Source organism: Varroa destructor, unplaced genomic scaffold (assembly GCF_002443255.2).
Source record: "Varroa destructor unplaced genomic scaffold, Vdes_3.0 BEIS01000004.1, whole genome shotgun sequence".
Lineage (NCBI taxonomy): Eukaryota > Metazoa > Arthropoda > Arachnida > Mesostigmata > Varroidae > Varroa > Varroa destructor.
In genome coordinates this window covers 30309309-30328146 of record NW_019211457.1, presented here as the reverse complement: position 1 = coordinate 30328146, position 18838 = coordinate 30309309, and the positions used below count along the sequence as shown (strand labels likewise).

Below are 18838 nucleotides of genomic sequence, written 5' to 3'. Positions count from 1 at the left end.
CATAGTAAAACCAAGGCTGCTCACCCAAAAGAATCGAATTCATGGAGCATCTTTAGGCACTGTCGACACTGAAAGGTATATATTGTGTAAAACCTTTCAATACAAATAGGATGGAGCAGTAGCTTACCCCCTATTAGAATAAAATATCTTTCTAAGACATGAATTCATTTGGTAGTATAACTAAATAATTTGATTTCTTACGCTTTTTCTCGAAATTCATAATTTATTACACAAATTGTCAAAAACTCTCTAAACATAAATAATGTAAAGATGAAAATCATATTTTAAAGTGATTTTCATTTGGAAATGGTGATTAGAATCAGATTCGACTTCTAACTTTATTCATTAATTTAGTACGAATACCTCTAACCCTCATGCAAATCCGTAAGACTTAGTTTATACCTTTCGAAAGTGGTCAAGACAACTGGAGCATAAACTTGTAGCAGAGTATAAATAAACAACGCAACTCAAACGCCAGCGTAAATAATAGAACCAACAAAAATGGGAGAATTAATTTGGATTGCCTAAAACTTAGCTTCGTCTCAAAATATCGAAAAAAGAAATTTGTAATATCCACTGTAGATAAAATTTAATTTATAAATCAAGTCGCAATGCTAAACGCCCTTGTAATGTAAGAAAACGCAAACCGCATCAAAACTGCCAGTTACTTCCCCTTCGAAGATAACATATTAACACAAAAAAACCGTTTGTCTTTCAGGCAAACTAGAACCAAGATTCGCGTAATCAAAGAAATGTCGAGCTGAATATAATGGCATTTTTCAAAGGCTCACTTCTCAAAACTTAATTTCCCTACCGTTTAATATAGAAGTCTAAATTAAGTTTAATTTCTGATGATACAGACCTTAGTTTCAATTTCTTACAAGTTCACACAAAAATCAACTTGCTGGTCATACTTCAATTGTTCTGAAATTATTGTACCGTGCTACTTTCATGTATATAACGAAAAAATGCCACCGGTTAAAGACCGTCAATTCAATAAGACGCAAACTCGCAAATGCTACACATCTAAAACTTCATCATTAATTATTACATCATCATTAATCATTATCCCACCTTTAGTCATTGTCACGTAAGTTGTTGAGATACGGCCTTTTCCCAAGGAGTAGACCAATCTACGTGCTTTAGTAGTCGAGAGCTCGAATCATCACTGCTTCAAGAGTTCTTCGGTTTGTGTTTTATTTTCCTAGCCAGTTCTATTATCTTTTTATGCCTTGGTATACTAAAGAGGTCGGCAGCTTTGGTACTGATACGGACAAAATATAATAATTGAGAATTAAATCATTTCGTAATTTCTACTTATTTATATGGTTGTCTATATCTATTTTTATAGCACAACAGCTCCTACAAATTTCACCGTTTAGGAGAGATGGAATAGTTGGTATTATTCATATTTTTATAAATATTCAATGACAACTTTTTCCCAGGGGCCTTTTCACTAACCTTTCCACTAGTGACCACATTCGTAGATTCTTTACGATAAATACAGTTTATGGCTGTACACCATCTTTTAAAAGCATCAATTTTGAATAGATTACTAACTCTAAAAAAAGACCCACATATTTTATGACACTAAATGACTAAGTAAGCGACAATAAAAATGGAAACTAACTAATACTATTCACGTTTATTTGAGCATGTAGACGATAGAAAATACGTCGACTAGACTCTTGGATAAATTGGAAAGTAAATAAGCCATATATTTTTTTATTCCATTTACACTAGATACACTTCTATTGTTTTTGTACACAGTCTTTATATATTTGCAAATACAAGCTACTCAACAATCAACCGCTATTCTTTATACAGTTATACAGTACATGTCGTCATTATTAAGTGAAACGTACACATCTGTGTTTTCTTTCAACAGGTGAGTTTTGAGTGTTATTGCGAAATTACGCGTCTCTCCTGCATTGACTAAGCATGTTAGAGATGTGGCTGTAAGTAATACTGCAGAAGTTATTCCAAGTCCCATAAAACAGCGGACTTGCTTTTTAGGAGAGTTCTTTTTTCACCGCTCCTCACGTCCTACCCATGCCCCTGGCAGCAATCGGGATTCGAACCGATTGCACATGCTGTCATACAATCGAAGTAACGGTATCAAATGCTTCATTCTCCTCAGTCGACGTTCTTCAGCAGACGGAACAAGGAGGCAGCCTCTTTAATTCGTGAGAATTCTATGCAGAATGCCTGCACTTCAATTAGCAGTTCCCGAACATCAATTAGGCGATTTCGAATTAACGATGACAAAAACACACAGACAAGACGAACAAGCCGATTCTGCATGTACCTGTGTGATCCAATGGCGGCCAATTGAACATAGCTTAATATTTTTATTTTTACGTGTATTTGTCCTATTGATTCGTAGGTTGGCCGCTTAACATTTTTCACTTATAACAGGAAAAAGCGAGGCCAAAAGATTACATACTCATTTACACTGGGTGTCAGACCAAACAAGTTATATATATAAAAAAACGGATGCTTTCTCGAAAAATTGCAATTCAGTAACTTGAAATGAGGCTTTTGTAATGAATGTATCATTGTTCGTACCTATCCTTGATGGTTTCGCAGGTGGCGATGCAGTTCGACACATATTGGTGAATAAACTCAGCTGGTAGTTCTGTCGCTGTCGTTAATTGATTAACCACCTCCATTGAATGCAGCGATAGTTCCATGTTGACCAGAGCTGAATAAAATTCTGGTAAATGCGTACAATCAGACCGCTGCATCATAAGGACCTAACAATACAGATCATACGGTGAAAAACACTCTAAGCACGACATAACAACCACAGTAAGAATCGCTTGCATGTATACGTTTTTTACAAAGTCATTTAGAAAACAAAAGATCAATACTACGAGTTAAACGAACATATGATTTCTATCTCGAGATATTTTTCGCGTATACTCATTTGGTTACAAATAGGCGTCTGAAGCCTGCTTTTATAGTGACCGATAACACACCACGGGTGGCAACCCTTATAGATTACATTTGAAAATTTCAAACCAGCTTGTATTTGCCATGACAGCGCGCACTCCCTTTATTTACATACGGCGCTCCACAAGACATGCGCGCGCGTCACTTACCTCGACTGCGACGGTAGGGTTATTTTCAACGAGATCGGGTAACCGCGAGGGAGTCAGGCCTAATTGCACAATTTTACGCGGTTCCTTTTTCAAATCAGCCAGTAGTTGAGTTTGCTGATTTGGCGTCAATGCCTGTTTGAGTGCGCGAGCCAAAAGACGTTTTGTCTCACTTCCAGCGGAACTCGATGAGCACATCGATTCATCCCAAAATGGCTGCAAAAACCCACACGTATAAATGAAAACACATTTGTACTATAGTAAAAAATTCTAAAAAGGATTTAAGGTAATTTGCGTTTTTTGTTTGGTTTACATCTGACATGTTAATCATTAATTGATTCAGCTTATACCACTATTAATGTGTCCCTGGGACCACATCGCACATACGTACTGAAGAGTTTACCTATTCAGTCAAGAAACCCCAATCAATTATACATGAATGAACTTAATATCCGTCAAAAATAAAAGTAGACTAATTAATGCTAGTTACTTTCAACTTATCAACATATTCGGACACAGGTTCGATCCAGGTAAGAGCGTCTTCACCAAGATGCAAAGGTGGAGGTATACGATAGAATACTGGGGTAAAACTTCCATACGCGTCACTGTGCGACAACAGTTCGACGGCGGAGTCCCGTCGAAGGGTTCGCGCGGCCTCGGCATCAAGAGCTGCAAGGTCCCCGTCAACACGAGGATTTGGTATTACCCGCGATACACCTATGCGATCTACCGAAGGGAGTTCTGCTAATTGCTCCATGAGAAGAACCTATAGGAAACAAATTACCATGAAAGAAAAAATCAAATTCGTTGTTTATGTACAGAATGACAATATGGTTGTTCCACCTCTCTGGTGAAGATAATGATGCTTAATATTATCGTTCTAGAGTGCATAGGAGCATAACATTTGACTTAATTTTCAGTTAAGAAAAACAAAATTTTTTATATACTGATCTCAGCGTTTTTAATAATAGAGATACATGACGGTAAAATTTTTACACAAAAAAGTGCGTAAGTGCACATTAACTGCATTTTTGTATGGCACGCACGACTTTGTTATATCTGTGTTATGGCTGCTATCAATGTTTGAATAAAAAAAAGCTACTGGAGCAAACATTTTAAACTCCTGCGAATTCACAAATCGGCCTTACAGAGCCTGGTCACCGCAAAATATGAGAACAAATCATCCCTCTTGAATTTCAGTGTCTTCAAAGAAGAGCAACTATATTGGGTTATAGAAACATAGTTTCTCTAGCTGGTTGGCTTTAAAGATATGAATCGCATCGGGTCGGTGTTTGTGTCATTGTAAAGCCGAGATTTCACAGTAGCAGATGTGCTAACACTGCTGTTTCCTCAAGTTTCCTTGTTTGTATTTAGGATAGATCGCTTTGTGTTGTTTCCTCAAGTTTCCTTGTTTATATTTAGGATAGATCGCTTTGAAGATAAGTAAAATTTTTGAGAAAATTACTTATACTTTTCAATTTGTTTACGATAAAGACAAATGCTGCCCACAACCACATTAAAAAAAATGTTGTTTATTTTCAGGATGCGTTGTTGGAGAAGCAGTCTAAAAATGGTTTCGTTACATTCGTTCTGAAAATTTCGGCGTGAGAGACTCTTCTCGCAGTGGTCGATCAAGTATGAAAGTATTAATTAAGTTACTGCAAAAATTGAGCAAGATTAGAACGTGAGTACCAATGACAGCGCCAATAAACTAAACATTCATGACTAAACAGTTTTAACCGATTTGAAAAAAGCAAACGAATAGAAGCTCGTTTGTTTGGGTGCTACACGACTTGCCGCAATTGAAATTACTCAAATGTATTTTCATCTGTAACACTCCACAGCAACGAAATAAAATTATCTTTACTGCGATTCATCACGGGTGATGAAAAATATGAAAATGAAAAAAACACAGGAAAAATATCTTCCATAATATGTGACGCCAAAGCAGACCATGCTGTATGTTTAATGGGACTGGAAAGGAATTATGCATTATGAGTTGCTGTCATCTAAAAAAGTGATCCGTTCGGGTTCCTACTATCAACAACTAATAAAATTAAAAGAGTTAATGTAAAAAATTAACTGTAGCTAGTAGACACAAAAGTTGTCTTCCGCCGTAGCGATGACAGACCACATACAACTAGCTGCCCAGTAGAAACCGAGAAAACTTGGACAGAAAATTTTAACACAACTGCCTTACAGCCCGAATCTTATAGCATCAAACTGTTATTTGCTTCGGATCCCACAGAACTCCAACAACGGCGCTAATTTGGTTTCAATATGGATATGTGAAAATAACTTGTTGCATCCCTTCGCTTAGAAAACACAGTGATGGGATTATTGCATTACCGGAAAAATGGCAGAAGGCCCATCAATTCAATAGAGTAATATTAATTTAAAATAAGAAAACAAAAATGTTTTCTTTAAGTTTGGCTTCAAGGCGATCAATACGATTAGCTATTAGCAAGTAGAAGAACAGGGGCAACCAAGGAGCTCCCATTCTGATAAATAAACGTCTGATTTTTCTTGTGATATGGAAGTAGATAGTAGGAATTTCGCTGATTAAGGCAAGATAGAAAACAAACCTGAAGATTACTCGTATCACAAACAGTATCGCATTCCGTAGGTAGTTTAGCTAGAACTTCTTCGGCCGTCATCATAAGCAATGCTTTCGTAGAACCAGAATCTCTTGGGGAGCCGAGCAAATGTGAAAAAAACCAACGAGCCTGTGGAGTTAAACGAGCCAATGAGCCAGGGCCCGCTTTAGTTCCCTGTTCAGACGGGTGTAGAAGCTTAATCAATAAGCTCAGGAACGGGTTTTCGTGTGGCCTACCTTCCCTGTTAGATAAAATTAGAAACAAAGGATAAAAATTTGCCTACACTCTGTAAGATGGGATGTCGTAGATAGCCTAAAGTTCAAAACCGGTCCAATCGAAATAATTCCCAAAACCTAAGTTCTAAATACTTAAATAATATTTGCTTTCTGAAGCTTTGGCTACATATGTAAAAAAAACTACATACTTAAAAAAAAGTAAATACACCAGAGATAGAATCAGCTGGTGATATGCTTTTTTTAAATTGCATACCTCTTAGTCATATAGTAACACATAAAGAATGGATGGAAAAAATGCACGTACGTATTTAAGAACAAGCATTTTCCAATGAATACCTGAATGCATCATAAATGAGAAAGGCCGCCCGGAGCTCTTGCGCGGCACCATCAAGCAAATCACTTCCCTGAAGAAGATGACTTAGTCCGCTGCACACCTAGTGATAGGAACAAAGCGTGTTCGTTTCTCTCTTAAAAATGTACGTGGAGAACGATGATAGATAGATACAGATGATTACTCTGCATTGCATATAGTTTTCGTGCAGAGCAGTCATCTTGCCGTAAGCTGATGCAAGATAGAAGGCAAGTAATATGCCTATATGATCATAGTCATGTAGCTTTGGTCGCATGATAAGTAAAAGTGTTCATAAAACAAATCGCGATTTTTGACTGTGAGGCTAAGTGGTGCTGCTCCACCAGTCGCCAAGCAGCAGATACGGAGTTGCTAAAAATTCGCTGTACAGTTAGATCTGTGCTTTTTTCCATTGCGCATCAATTGTTTATAATAGAAATTAGTGAAACAGCGATCGTGCAATACAATTAGCTTATCAGTAAACGGACCTTAATACGGATATGTATTTTCACACCTTGAAACACTAAAATAAACAAGTATAATACTTGTAGATACCAAGTATGGCATTACATACTCTTAATAGCCAAAATTACACAAAAAATACAGTCATATATTGTGTTAAGAATGGTAAATTTAGCTGTATTGATCAAGTGTGCGAATAATTTACTATTACTACCAAAATACGTTATTAACCTACTAGTGTTTAAAACACGCTATAACCTACCTATTGTAAACCTACTGCAGATTAGGCCATCAACAAAGAACCTAAAAACTCTAATTCACGAACAATAAGGTCTGCTTTTCTCTTTATTTATGCTTGATCTTTTTCATCATTTATTCAATATAGAAAATGATATATAATATATGTAATATAAATAGTCATCAACAACTTTACTGCCTGTTGCGAACTTATAAATATTAATATTAAATATTCACAACGTTTCCTAACAGAGTTTCCTACCAACGATAAACTGAATTGTACTTTAGCCGCATTTCTCTTACCTTAAAATACTCTTTCGGATCAGGAAATCGTAATCGAAATTCTTCTGACAGTTTATGAAAATTCGATGTACATTCGAGAACGTCCAAAAGTTGAATAACTTCTCTTGGGTTGGGAATATCCGCCGACATCTGAGGGTAAAATCAGTGAATGAGGCACTTACTCCATTCATATTATAAAAAATTATCCATTCAGTATTTCATTTGTTTGTTTACTTTACTGCATTCAACATTTTGCAGTTCTTAATACTTCGGTTCGAAAACAGGAAATGCAGTACTCCTTTAATACCTTTGCATACAAGCAGTATTTACTACAATATTCAGCTTGACTTAAGATTCAGAAACCCCACTGCATCGATGGCAGATATTTTTAGTATTTTTTCTATACGAAAAAAAAAGCAGTTGTTACGAAGTCAGCACTTCTCACCTATCGTAGCTAATCGTATCTAAACATCAAATCAAATTTCTGATCAAATCAAAACAGAGGTCTGTAATTAATGGACTTCAATCAAGCATATCGAATATTAAAAAAAATCCCTTGTCTAGTTGTGGCTTATGCGGTACTCACCTTGGCAATACTTCCCACTATTTCCACAATAATTCCACTACGCAAAAACAAAGATGCGGCCACAATTTGTTGTACAAATCCTGATTGGAACTCTCAACGGTGTCCTGTCTGTTCTATAGGTGCGTGTATCCATTCTGTGTTATTATTTACATCCGTCGATTACGCGGTGAACAGCCGTGGAGCTGGTTTGGCTGGAACTGGGTTCTAGTTATGCCACTGTTTGAGTCGAGCTTGGGTGGCTCCACAACAAAGGACAATTGTCTGAGTAGATGACCAGACAATAATAAGAAGCGACACATTCCTCCCCGATATTCATCAACATAAGCTACCAACAGCTCTACCAACGATAAGACTTTTTTTGTATATTATTTTAGGAAATAAACAGTTCAAATTATTATTATTACTATTCTGTACTTGTTTAACAAAAAAAAGTCTAAGAGGCCTATTTTTCTTCCTCATTCTCTATTTATCGATGTCCCTTTCCTAGACAGAATACGCCTCTCCCTTACAAGTGTTTCCACTGTGGACATATTCTGTTTATTCCGCGCTATCCAAGTTCCGCGCATTTTTCATAGATGTCCCTAGACAGTTCGACTTGCCGCTAGTCGTGACAGTTGTAGTCGTACGTTGGCTATGCTGACGTTGATGGCCACCACTTCACCTGCTGGTGTTGGCAAAGCAGATAATAGCAAACTAACACGGCGAATCAACGGAATAGTAGCAGAGTGCGTGGAGTGCGACGCTAAAGGGTTGTGCGTGCCCCTTCTGTAAATCTGGTCGAGAGCCACCAGCTCTAGTAGGAGATTCTACAAGCTAGCAGCAAAAGACTACATGAACGGCTAGAGCTGCAACTGTAATCTGGCCTCCATTTGCGATGTGCGCTCGCTGTAAGAACACGACGGGTGTCACTGTCGCCTAACTAGCCAAAATGTGACAGAGGCTGGCCCTCTGTTCTGCCAATGAGCTTCACTGCCAGGCAGTCAGCCTGCACACCAGTCGACCCCCCCGGACTCTGTTTTAATCACGTATCCGATCATCTTGATCGATGCTGCTATCGTGTCTATTGATGTGACTTAAATGGACATATCGACAATGGAGTGCTGCTGCAACTCAGATGTGACTTTAATTTGAATTAATAGAATAATATAGTTCCGTAGATCTTTACATTGTAGCAAACCGTCGTCGTAGTATGTGTAATTCTGTGATCTCTATAACTACTGCTGTTATTGCGCTACTGTTAAGACCAAAAATATTTTTAACGTTTTCTTCATCAATCAAAAGCGCCTCGCAATGATAATTGTCTATCCTTTTTGTGGGCATCGACTGAGAGATTTTTCGTCACGGGATAATCATCGAAGGGCGACGATGATAACTGCTCTCTTATCCACCGCATTTTCTTCGTGTACTTTGAATTCGTATTTTATAACTGCAAGCCTTGACTGAAGCTAGAAGTTCGAAGCGACAAACGTGTTTCAAGTAGAGAACCCTGTCGATGCATCGCATGGCGTGAAAAGTTGTCAGAGTGTATTTAGTGATGTAGCTTTTATAATATTATCTAACGAAAAGGAAGTGATTACCTGTCATAGCAATCACTTAGAAGTGTTCGACGAACATAAGTGGTATGCTAAAAGGATATAGTTAGTATTTTTAAGGATACCGTATACATTAGTTTTTAACCTATTGTATCATTTTGTCTTCATATATAACAGAGAGAGAAAGCGAGAGAGAGGAAACTTTGTACACATTAGCTGCGCCAGAATGCTCGGATTACGCGTACTTCGACTGCACACCTGCCGGGTGATCCTGTTAACATCGCTGGTGTGGTTTGTCATTGCGGCTCTACTCTTTTTGTACAGCAGTGAATGCCGAGGTTCCGAATGTCTAGATAAGTTACCGAAGTTCACTTCCGTGCTGAAGCCCGAAGCCGAACCTCACTCGCTCTTCGTTCAGTGGTCACCTGTAAGCTTTGGTAAAAATCCTTCCCATTGGCCGGGCGAGAATGGCAAAGCTGTACAGATACCACCCGAAGAGGAGAACCTTAGAAAGGAGAAGTTTAAAATTAACCAGTTTAATCTGCTAGCGTCTGAGCGAATCGCCCTCAACAGGTCGTTACCGGACATGCGGTTACCAGGTTGCCGTGATAAAATCTACCCCTCTCGTTTGCCAACAACCTCAGTTGTCATTGTATTTCATAACGAGGCGTGGAGTACGCTCCTTCGTACCGTCCACTCGATAATTAACTTGTCGCCGCGTGAATTATTGGCTGAAATTATTCTTGTAGATGACGCGTCGGAATTTGACCATCTGGGTAAGCGCCTTGAGGAATATGTCACTAAATTGCCCGTTCCTGTTCACGTGCTTCGGACAGGAACCCGATCGGGTCTTATACGTGCGCGATTGCTCGGCGCCCAATCTGTCATCGGACAGGTAATCACATTTTTAGATGCGCACTGCGAATGCACCGAAGGCTGGTTAGAGCCGTTGCTCGCCCGCATCGCGGAAGATCCGACACGTGTCGTTTGCCCTATTATTGACGTTATCTCAGATGAAAATTTTCAGTATATTCAGGCCTCGGACATGACGTGGGGCGGTTTTAACTGGAAACTTAATTTTCGCTGGTATCGGGTTCCACAGCGGGAAAACGACCGACGCGGGGGAGACCGCACTCAGCCCGTTCGAACGCCCACAATGGCCGGTGGCCTGTTCTCCATCGATAGGGCGTATTTTGAAAAGCTGGGCCGCTATGACGAAGGCATGGATATTTGGGGCGGTGAAAACCTCGAAATGTCGTTTCGAATTTGGATGTGCGGCGGAACCCTGGAGATTGTGACATGCTCACATGTTGGACACGTCTTCAGAAAGAGTACACCGTACACCTTTCCTGGAGGCACTGGCAAGATTGTAAATCACAACAATGCCCGATTAGCCGATGTCTGGCTAGACGAATGGAAAGATTTTTATTTTTCGATTAATCCACATGCAAAGAAGATTGATCGCGGCGACACTACCTCACGAAAGAAATTGCGCGAAAGGCTGAAGTGTAAGAGTTTCCGATGGTACCTCGAGAATATCTATCCGGAATCGCATATGCCTCTCGATTACTACCATCTTGGCGAGATCAAAAATCTTGACAGCGAAATGTGCCTCGACACGTACGGCAAGAAAAGCGGCGACGTCCTCTACATGGGCAAATGCCATGGTCTTGGCGGCAATCAGGTGTTCGCTTATACGAGACGACAGCAGATTATGGCGGACGACGCTTGCATGGACGCCTCACTTCCATCTGGCCCGGTGAAACTCATACGCTGCCACAACATGGGTGGAAACCAGATGTGGATGTTTGACCAGGGTACGAAGCAGATCCGACATGTCAATACCGGCCGTTGTCTTGATAAGCCCAGTACGACTACACCGAATGTAGCCACACTAAAAGAGTGTAAAGTGGGAAAACGAAGTCAGCAATGGCAGATGGCGGAAAAGTTCGAGTGGCAAGCTCCTAATGACGAGAGTAGGTGACGGCCGACGACGTCTCTAGTGAAGGAAATTACGACGACAGGGGAGCACCGATTCGCTAGCAGTTAGTATGATGATATAGTCAGCTACGTGCAAATGTACTAGCAAAATGCATATAAAGATACATTAGCGAAAATACGTCACAATTGACCATATGAACCAGATAGATAGTGATAACAAGAGCCGCTAAAATCGGATTGGAGCTACTAAAACATACTGGTGTTAGCAGCATACGGATTTGATAGTGGGGAGGTCTTCCTTAGAGAGGAGTTTCAACGAAGCTCCGCGACCGCAGCCCAGGAGAAAGCTGCATTGACAGCATTATTTTCACAAGTTCGAGGAAACAGAGTAACGGTTAACGACCGCTTCTTATAAGATCTGAAAAGTAAACGCCAGGCTGGCATAATGACCTTGCGGCAATGTAAAGATCATTGATCAAATGTTGTTCGTGTTTATACGGTGCATATATATATATATATATATATATATATATAAATGAAAGTAACCTACAAAAAAGATAAACTACTAACATGTAAATGCAAGGAAGAGCACGATCGTGAAAATGAGCAACGTACAGTCAGAGTTGCGACGGCAAGATGTTATAGAGATCGTATATATAGATATATATAAATATATATATATAATATGGGATAAAACGAAGGAAGTATTGTATAAGGCGATGATTAATAAGGACTGTTATGAAGGTAACAAAGGCAAAAAACAAGGAACAGAAAGCAGTCGTTTAACTGCAGTAGCTGAAGAACGAGTTTTAATGATTTTATTGAACTATGATTAGGGCGGCGTTGTAACTAAATGAGGGATAAAATATAAGCACTTATGTGCTACAGCGAGTGATTGAGTTAAACTAGAAAAAACAAAATGGTTGGGTAATAAACAAACAATAATGTTTACAGTATAAACTTATTTTGTTTTTTCTACTATTATATCTATAAAGTGCTCATCTATTATGTTACATAGATACAAATAAAGCAGCAATACAAGCGTACCTTTGTAACTGAGCACTTATCACTCTACGAAGATAACAGAAGTATTCGTCAATGTACCATATATATGTATATATATATGGATGACAGAATAATTAGTAATTTACTATAATCTGATAATTGTCTTAAACATTTTGTCTTGACATCTTCATCACTGGTAATTTTAGACATCTTGGTATTGTATGTGTAATGCTTCAAAGATTTCTCAGCGGATTTAATCATCCTTCAAGCCCCAACTAGTCATCTGCTGGTGCATTCAATTCAAAAGAAAGCTACTTTTAAATGTTGTGCCAAGTTACGTTATCGTTGCGCTAATGAAAATTTATAATCACCTGCTATTGCGTATTACGTCACCCTAAATCTTTATCATTTAGTCATGGCATCGATGCGTACAGAAGATTGGAACAATGTTCAAATGCATATTATACGAAGACTTGATAAATCCTTCGTCCGGTACCCCGTCGTAAACAGTTGCATACGTCTTTCTCAAGTATGATTGCAACTTGCCTATTAACGCGTACTATGATAATCTATAATCGGTAGCTTGCAGTGATATCTGGGATAGCTTGTTGCCACCCGCATTAATGAACGCTCCCCCCCCCCCCCCCCCGCGCTCACAGATCTCATTGTCGTCTATCAAGATGCTCGTGGAACAATAGCACAGTGGTCATCTGCGTAATAACGACCTATATTTAAACGACCGAGATCGGATGATACAAAGTTGTATTAAACGATTAAATGATCGCCATCATTATGTTAAATTTTTGGCCAAATAAAAAACATCTGCCCCTAGTTTCCATATATATATATTCCCGTAGCGCCGTTGGATTCAGTTGCTTTACGTCGTAGTTATCCATGAGTTAACCCGTTTAAATATAAGCAACATAGCAACTGAAATAGATCTGGAAGTAAATATGCCACCTCAGTGATTTCCTTGCACCCTATTAAATGGTCAGTTTAACTTCTGTAAGAATTATAAGTGTATCCGAAACGTGTCGGCTGAATGTGATCATCGTGTTCAAATAGTTTTCATTAGTCACCGAGCCTCGACGGACTCATCCATCACTATGACGCTTACAAACGTTTGCAACGTAGACAGGCCTTGCAACATGACCTGACCGCAACCGTTGTCCTAATATATGTCATCATCGATACGACACTCCAACTCCTTGTCAAAAGAAAACAACCTTCTACATATATACGTGCTTCTAAAAAGGCCACAAATGGTCGCACGTAGCTGTTTGTCGTTTGAACGTGGCAAAATGTCGCCTCACTCTACACTTCCCTGTAAATGACCCAACTGATTATGATATTGGCGTTAACTATAGCTACAAGTGTGAATCTAGCGTATTATCATTATTTACTTAATTATCTTATAGACGTTTCTTATCATATAAAAATTAACTATATAAATTTCCTAGTAGCAGCAATGAGGGCCCCTAGAAAAAGTTCAACGCTCGCAATGTAGATCGATAACAGTGAGAATACAGTAGTTGCAAGGATCCCAGTATCAGGCGGTGGATAGCCATAACGCAAGTAAGACGATATTAACACATGCCATATAAACGAATTTTTCGCCTTATCGGGTCGACTCTCAGAGCCGCTGGACCCATCGCTCCGGAGCGACGTCAAACTGTATGAATGTCTGAGCGCCTGACTGTTGTATAATAACATTTCCCTGCCCCACCTTATATGGCTGCTGACATCGATGGCCATGCTAGCTGAATATGATCAGCAGGAGGTGACAATTGACATCCGCTGATCCCTGGCAGCCGCGGCTATTGCGGCTGCTTCTGGCGATGAGGGTCAACATTGACAATAACGATAATGTCTATGAAGCAACGGCTGATATCGTAGACTGTGCGTTACGGAAGTTATAATAGACGTTCACGAAGATCTCTATCGGAGCAAATATGCCTGGCTTCTGATAACCGAGCCTTCTCGTTATCTAGCGGCAACTGGTGATCAGGCGACAGCGGGAGCAGTGACGCCACTGTTGCTGTATGATTAATACTACTGCTTTTATCGGTATCATTTCTACTCCGTCATTGTTGTGAACAGATAAACTCATATATACACACACACATACGCGTACGCACGAACGTAGTTAAAAAATAACGCACAGACAGTCTTCTCCACCCTTACAGATTCTCTCACGCTGACAACACAGTTCATCCGTCTAGCTCGCAACCGTTTGCCAAACGACAAATGCATGGTGGGTGGGTCGTTTTGGAAGCTTGGTCAAGGCGCCGTCGGGCTTCTTTTCGACGTTGCGATGTTGCTGCTGAATCAGTCGTTGTAATAGCTGCTACGAGCCGTTCACTCGAAGACGCAGCAGCTCGCGCTTTTCCTCGTCTCTTTCAGCTGCTTATTCATTCGCTGACTCGTTCGAATCGGAAGAAGTTGCTAACGAACTTTTGAGGCATAATTGGGCATTCACAAGCGTTCGGCCTACCAGCGCTGGTGGCAGCGATAGTGGGGGCATCCGGAGCAGTAACTCCAGCTGCGACTGCAGCGGTGTTCGGCCAGACTGAAGACTGTTATTCCTCGAAAAAAAACGGGCGCAGCATCATACTGTGACAGCCACCGCAGCCCTGCAACAGCCCCTGCAGCCCTGCGACAGCTCCTGAAGACCTGCGACACCGGCTACTCAAAACATAACAACAGCAGCAGTCATGGTTTTCTGCTGTTGCTAGATCTGCTAGAGTTTCCGCATGCAAGAAGAAGCCGAAGAAGATCAAAGCGGCAACTTCTTTTTCTATAAACTATTTCTTTTTTCGTTTTTGTTGTTGTTGCAGTAGAGAAAGGGTGAAGGGTCGCAGGGAGAAGGAAGAAAAGACGACAACGACGAAGGCCTGAAATCCTTAGCGGTTCGAAGGCGAAGCGATGCTTGCGTGCTGAACGCAATTCGCAGTTTGCAGCCATCGGTCGAATAGCACAACACAGCAACTGGTGATTTTAAGGAGGAATTAAGGATTCTTTTGATTGTGCAAGCTCACAGCAAAGTGATCCGGCTGATACGCTCGGTTCGCAAATGACTTCTATTCCGTAAAAAAGTCATTGCTTAGCAAAATAGGCGTTTGTTGTTAGCCTATGACTATTTAGACGTCGACTCCCCGATGACGTTGCGTAGCAATCTTGATATAGCGGTTGTTGAAAGTTTTTTAAAGGCAAGTATCGTTTTGCTTTGTGTAGATGTACCTGTGTGTGTGCATGTCTATGTGTATGCGTGTGAATAATTCAGTGGGAAATTTTTATCTGATTAGGCCCATAGCATTTATCGTGGTGAACGAATCGCATTCTGTTGTGGGTAGAGGTGCCACATGCGACTTATCTTTGTAATTTCTACTAATAGCTTTAGCGTGTTGTTAAAGACAGAGTTTGTTAGCCGTCTACTAGACATTGCTCGTATGGTAAGATGAGATAGTTGCGGATAATATCACTAGATATTCATAACAAATATATAATACATGACGTCCATTTCTAGAATTTAAATCTGAAGGTTTGGTAACCAGTGGAAGTCAACTCTAAATGCGTGGCACTGCATGAAGTCTATATTCAATCGCGCTCGAGTTTGAAACCTAGTAGTAATAGTATTAATGAGTCTACTATACCCTAACAGGAGGAGAAGCTTATACGTATGATGGTACCATCTCAAGCATCAAGCATGTTTGTAATTAGTTGCGTGTGCAGGCCGAGCTGCGCTAAAGATACGCTGGTAAAGGGAGCATGTGCTGAGAAATTATCTACATGCTAAACATGCAAAAAATCCACATGAACTGGGGAAAAATAACTTTTTTTTGGAAAGCTATGTATCAACTGTTGAGAATTTGTAAAACGTCCAAATGTAACTTACTTAGTTATTTGAGTTATATGCAACAAGCTTGGAATTGGTTTCTGGAAAAACAATGAACTTCGGTTATAATTCCCAGAAGCAGTCCGATCTGTGATGTCATGCCGCACCTTAAGAGTTATACAGCAGCAGCCATTCGGTCTCGACATCCTATACAATAACAACCATCTTTTTACTACTAGATTATAGTAAGGTGATGTGGAGAAAGATGTAGAGACGAATCTCCCGATTCGTCTCTACATCTTTTCAATTTGCAATGGACAGGGCAGGATAAATTTTTGCTGTTAGACAGACGGGGTTGTAAACTTTGCGGATATGCTTAATGCAACATCTATCGTCTACTCTAGGAGCTGTCGATCCTGCAAAAAAATGCACCTATGATGTGGCAGTCATAGACGTCGTACTCGTGTTCCCATCACACACGATATACCAATGCTTAATTCTATATAATGCAAATGAAACGACGTATTGCTTTCTGAAGGTCACTGTGAAAATAAATCGTAATAGGTTCTAGATGGCTTGAATTGAGATCGTTACTAAATTATTAACTAAATCTCGGTTTTTGCTCGATTCGCGTCGGCAAATGTTGACATCGGAACCTAGCACCGGCGCATCAAGCTTGCGCTCTTGTCATACACGTTATGTTTTGTTGCTGTTATTTTACCTATGTATCGACAAGAAACAGGTCAAATAATATTGTGTTATTGTTGTTTTTAGTATCAGCCAAATATAGAACACCAAGGTAATGCAAGTGTCTTATCAATAGTGGGGCCGACCTGAAAATTGCGCGAAAGATTATCTGGTAAAAGATGAATGTGCCACCGCTTCGTACAGCACATGACTGTTTTTTTGGGTACGTTTAGAGCCATAGACATCGTTAGTTTTTAGAAAGATTCACCACCGACATCTGGTAGCCGACTGCAGTCAATTGTAGCGTCTAATTAGGGATGGTATTGGCAAACGAGAGGGTATTTGAAGAGATCTCAAAGAGAAAAAAAGAAAATGCTTCGGCACAAGAGAAAAGGTAGGAAAATGCCAGCGGTTGCGAAGATCACATCGTAGAAGAATTATGTTTCTCTTGTATTTATTATATTGAGCTGAAGGACTCTATTAAAAAAAAGGGTTAAACAACCAATTTTCGGTTTCACTAGTGCAGCGACGTTTAAGGTGTAATATAATGAACTGTGCGTCACCTTGTAAACTGCCAAATCCGCCGCATTCGAACGCGCGCTTTAGATTAGTCCTTTTAATTACCGCAAACAAATGTTCTTACCCGTAGCTATGCCACACAAGCTTATTACTGCCTTTAAGCAGTAACCGTTCTTTGCATCGAAAATCATATGCGAATAACGAATCAATCCTATGCGACAAGACATCCATTGTCGATTGAGAGACAAGTAAAGATGTTGAACACGACAGGTTTGCAGGGTACTGACGCTTGACTGTCCGGCATTGTGCTAATTCTGTTTTGGGCGTAAAACACAAAACATTAGTTTAGGGTATAATTACAAGGCTCAAAAGACGTGTCCAGTCGCTTCATCTCTGTAAGACCTTCAAGATTGATTTATCAGTTAAGTGAAACGGGCGTAGAGGACCATGAGTTGCGCTCCGTAGTAATGACAAGTAACAGATGATCGGCGGCTACAAGGAGATAACTGCTCCGCCTTAGAGGAAACTGGGATCTGAATTATCGTTTGCTTTTTAAACCTGTCTACCCAGCGTAGCATTCGGTGTCGTCTAAAGGCCCCGTTTATATATATACATACACACTCAAGCATAATAAATATGACCATTAACTTCATTTATTTAGAGTGAGAAATTCCGAATTGCACCGATACGCCTATCATTGCTGGACCTATTAATGCCAACGTAATCGGCAGATCTAGTCCCTCAAATATTGAATGGGATATATCTACTTAATCATAACATGCCTTGTTGGCGTGTGAGTATAATTTTAACACACCATGATGCCGTTGTACGGTTATAGTAGATTTGACTCTCTGATCAAACACTTCAGGACAAAAGCCTTTCTGAGGCCTGTTTCGATTTCACATGTTTGCTTATCCTTCTAAATATAATAATATTAACAAAAGAAATAGGCTCGACGTAATAGTTCGTATATTCTGGTGTTGAAGATACAGTGCACATAAAACCGAACTTAATAAGACCGTTTTTTCGCTAACAAGTTAATTTCTCCACGAATTTTACAACCTTGTTGTAACAATTGTAATATTGACCAATTTTGTAATCACTACCGTGTGTCGAAACCTACCGTATGACAAAGTCGAAGGTGCTTAAGCACGATCGGTAAAATTAAAATTGCCAACAATGCTTACGGTATGAGCTACATCTTAGGTGCCAGCGTCGTGCGGGATGTCGACTTATCGCTAAAGAGTCGTCTAGGTGCTTTAACAATGTATGGACGCATCATTCCGCTCCGGTTAACGGGGTACATATTGCCATGAGCCACCGATTCAAGAGATGAATATGTGGTCTTGCACCTTAGATTTGATGGTCTTCCACAATTGGTGAGTGAGAAGGTACCCTATATGGTTCACTGTGAATGTCTAGTACCTATATAACTTATATATATAAGTTTAAAAAAAGACATATATATA

At 39.9% G+C, this 18838-nt stretch overlaps 2 protein-coding genes across 2 annotated transcripts; one reads left to right on the top strand and one right to left on the bottom strand.

The window, feature by feature from the left end:
- Positions 1 to 1693: 1693 nt before the first annotated feature.
- On the bottom strand, positions 1694 to 8297 carry Not11 (CCR4-NOT transcription complex subunit 11). The gene is made up of 8 exons (XM_022803454.2): positions 7851 to 8297; positions 7286 to 7414; positions 6271 to 6368; positions 5687 to 5939; positions 3592 to 3867; positions 3105 to 3317; positions 2569 to 2756; positions 1694 to 2308 (listed from the first exon to the last, which is right to left on the bottom strand). Exons 2-8 carry the CDS (start codon positions 7412 to 7414, stop codon positions 2137 to 2139), a joined length of 1329 nt encoding a protein of 442 aa, XP_022659189.1. The 5' UTR covers positions 7851 to 8297; the 3' UTR covers positions 1694 to 2136.
- A 119-nt stretch (positions 8298 to 8416) lies between these two features.
- Pgant5 (polypeptide N-acetylgalactosaminyltransferase 5) lies at positions 8417 to 12283 on the top strand. The gene is made up of 2 exons (XM_022803452.2): positions 8417 to 8966; positions 9560 to 12283. Exon 2 carries the CDS (start codon positions 9609 to 9611, stop codon positions 11364 to 11366), a length of 1758 nt encoding a protein of 585 aa, XP_022659187.1. The 5' UTR covers positions 8417 to 8966; positions 9560 to 9608; the 3' UTR covers positions 11367 to 12283.
- Positions 12284 to 18838: the final 6555 nt, after the last annotated feature.

Bases quoted from the DNA above. Each gene is read 5' to 3' on its own strand.
- Not11 (XM_022803454.2), bottom strand. From the start codon at position 7,414: ATGTCGGCGGATATTCCCAACCCAAGAGAAGTTATTCAACTTTTGGAC. The intron at 5,940-6,270 runs GTATTCATTGGA...TTTATCTAACAG, and splicing joins CTCATTTATGATGCATTCAG to GGAAGGTAGGCCACACGAAA. The intron at 2,757-3,104 runs GTAAGTGACGCG...CTGTATTGTTAG, and splicing joins ACCCTACCGTCGCAGTCGAG to GTCCTTATGATGCAGCGGTC.
- Pgant5 (XM_022803452.2), top strand. From the start codon at position 9,609: ATGCTCGGATTACGCGTACTTCGACTGCACACCTGCCGGGTGATCCTG.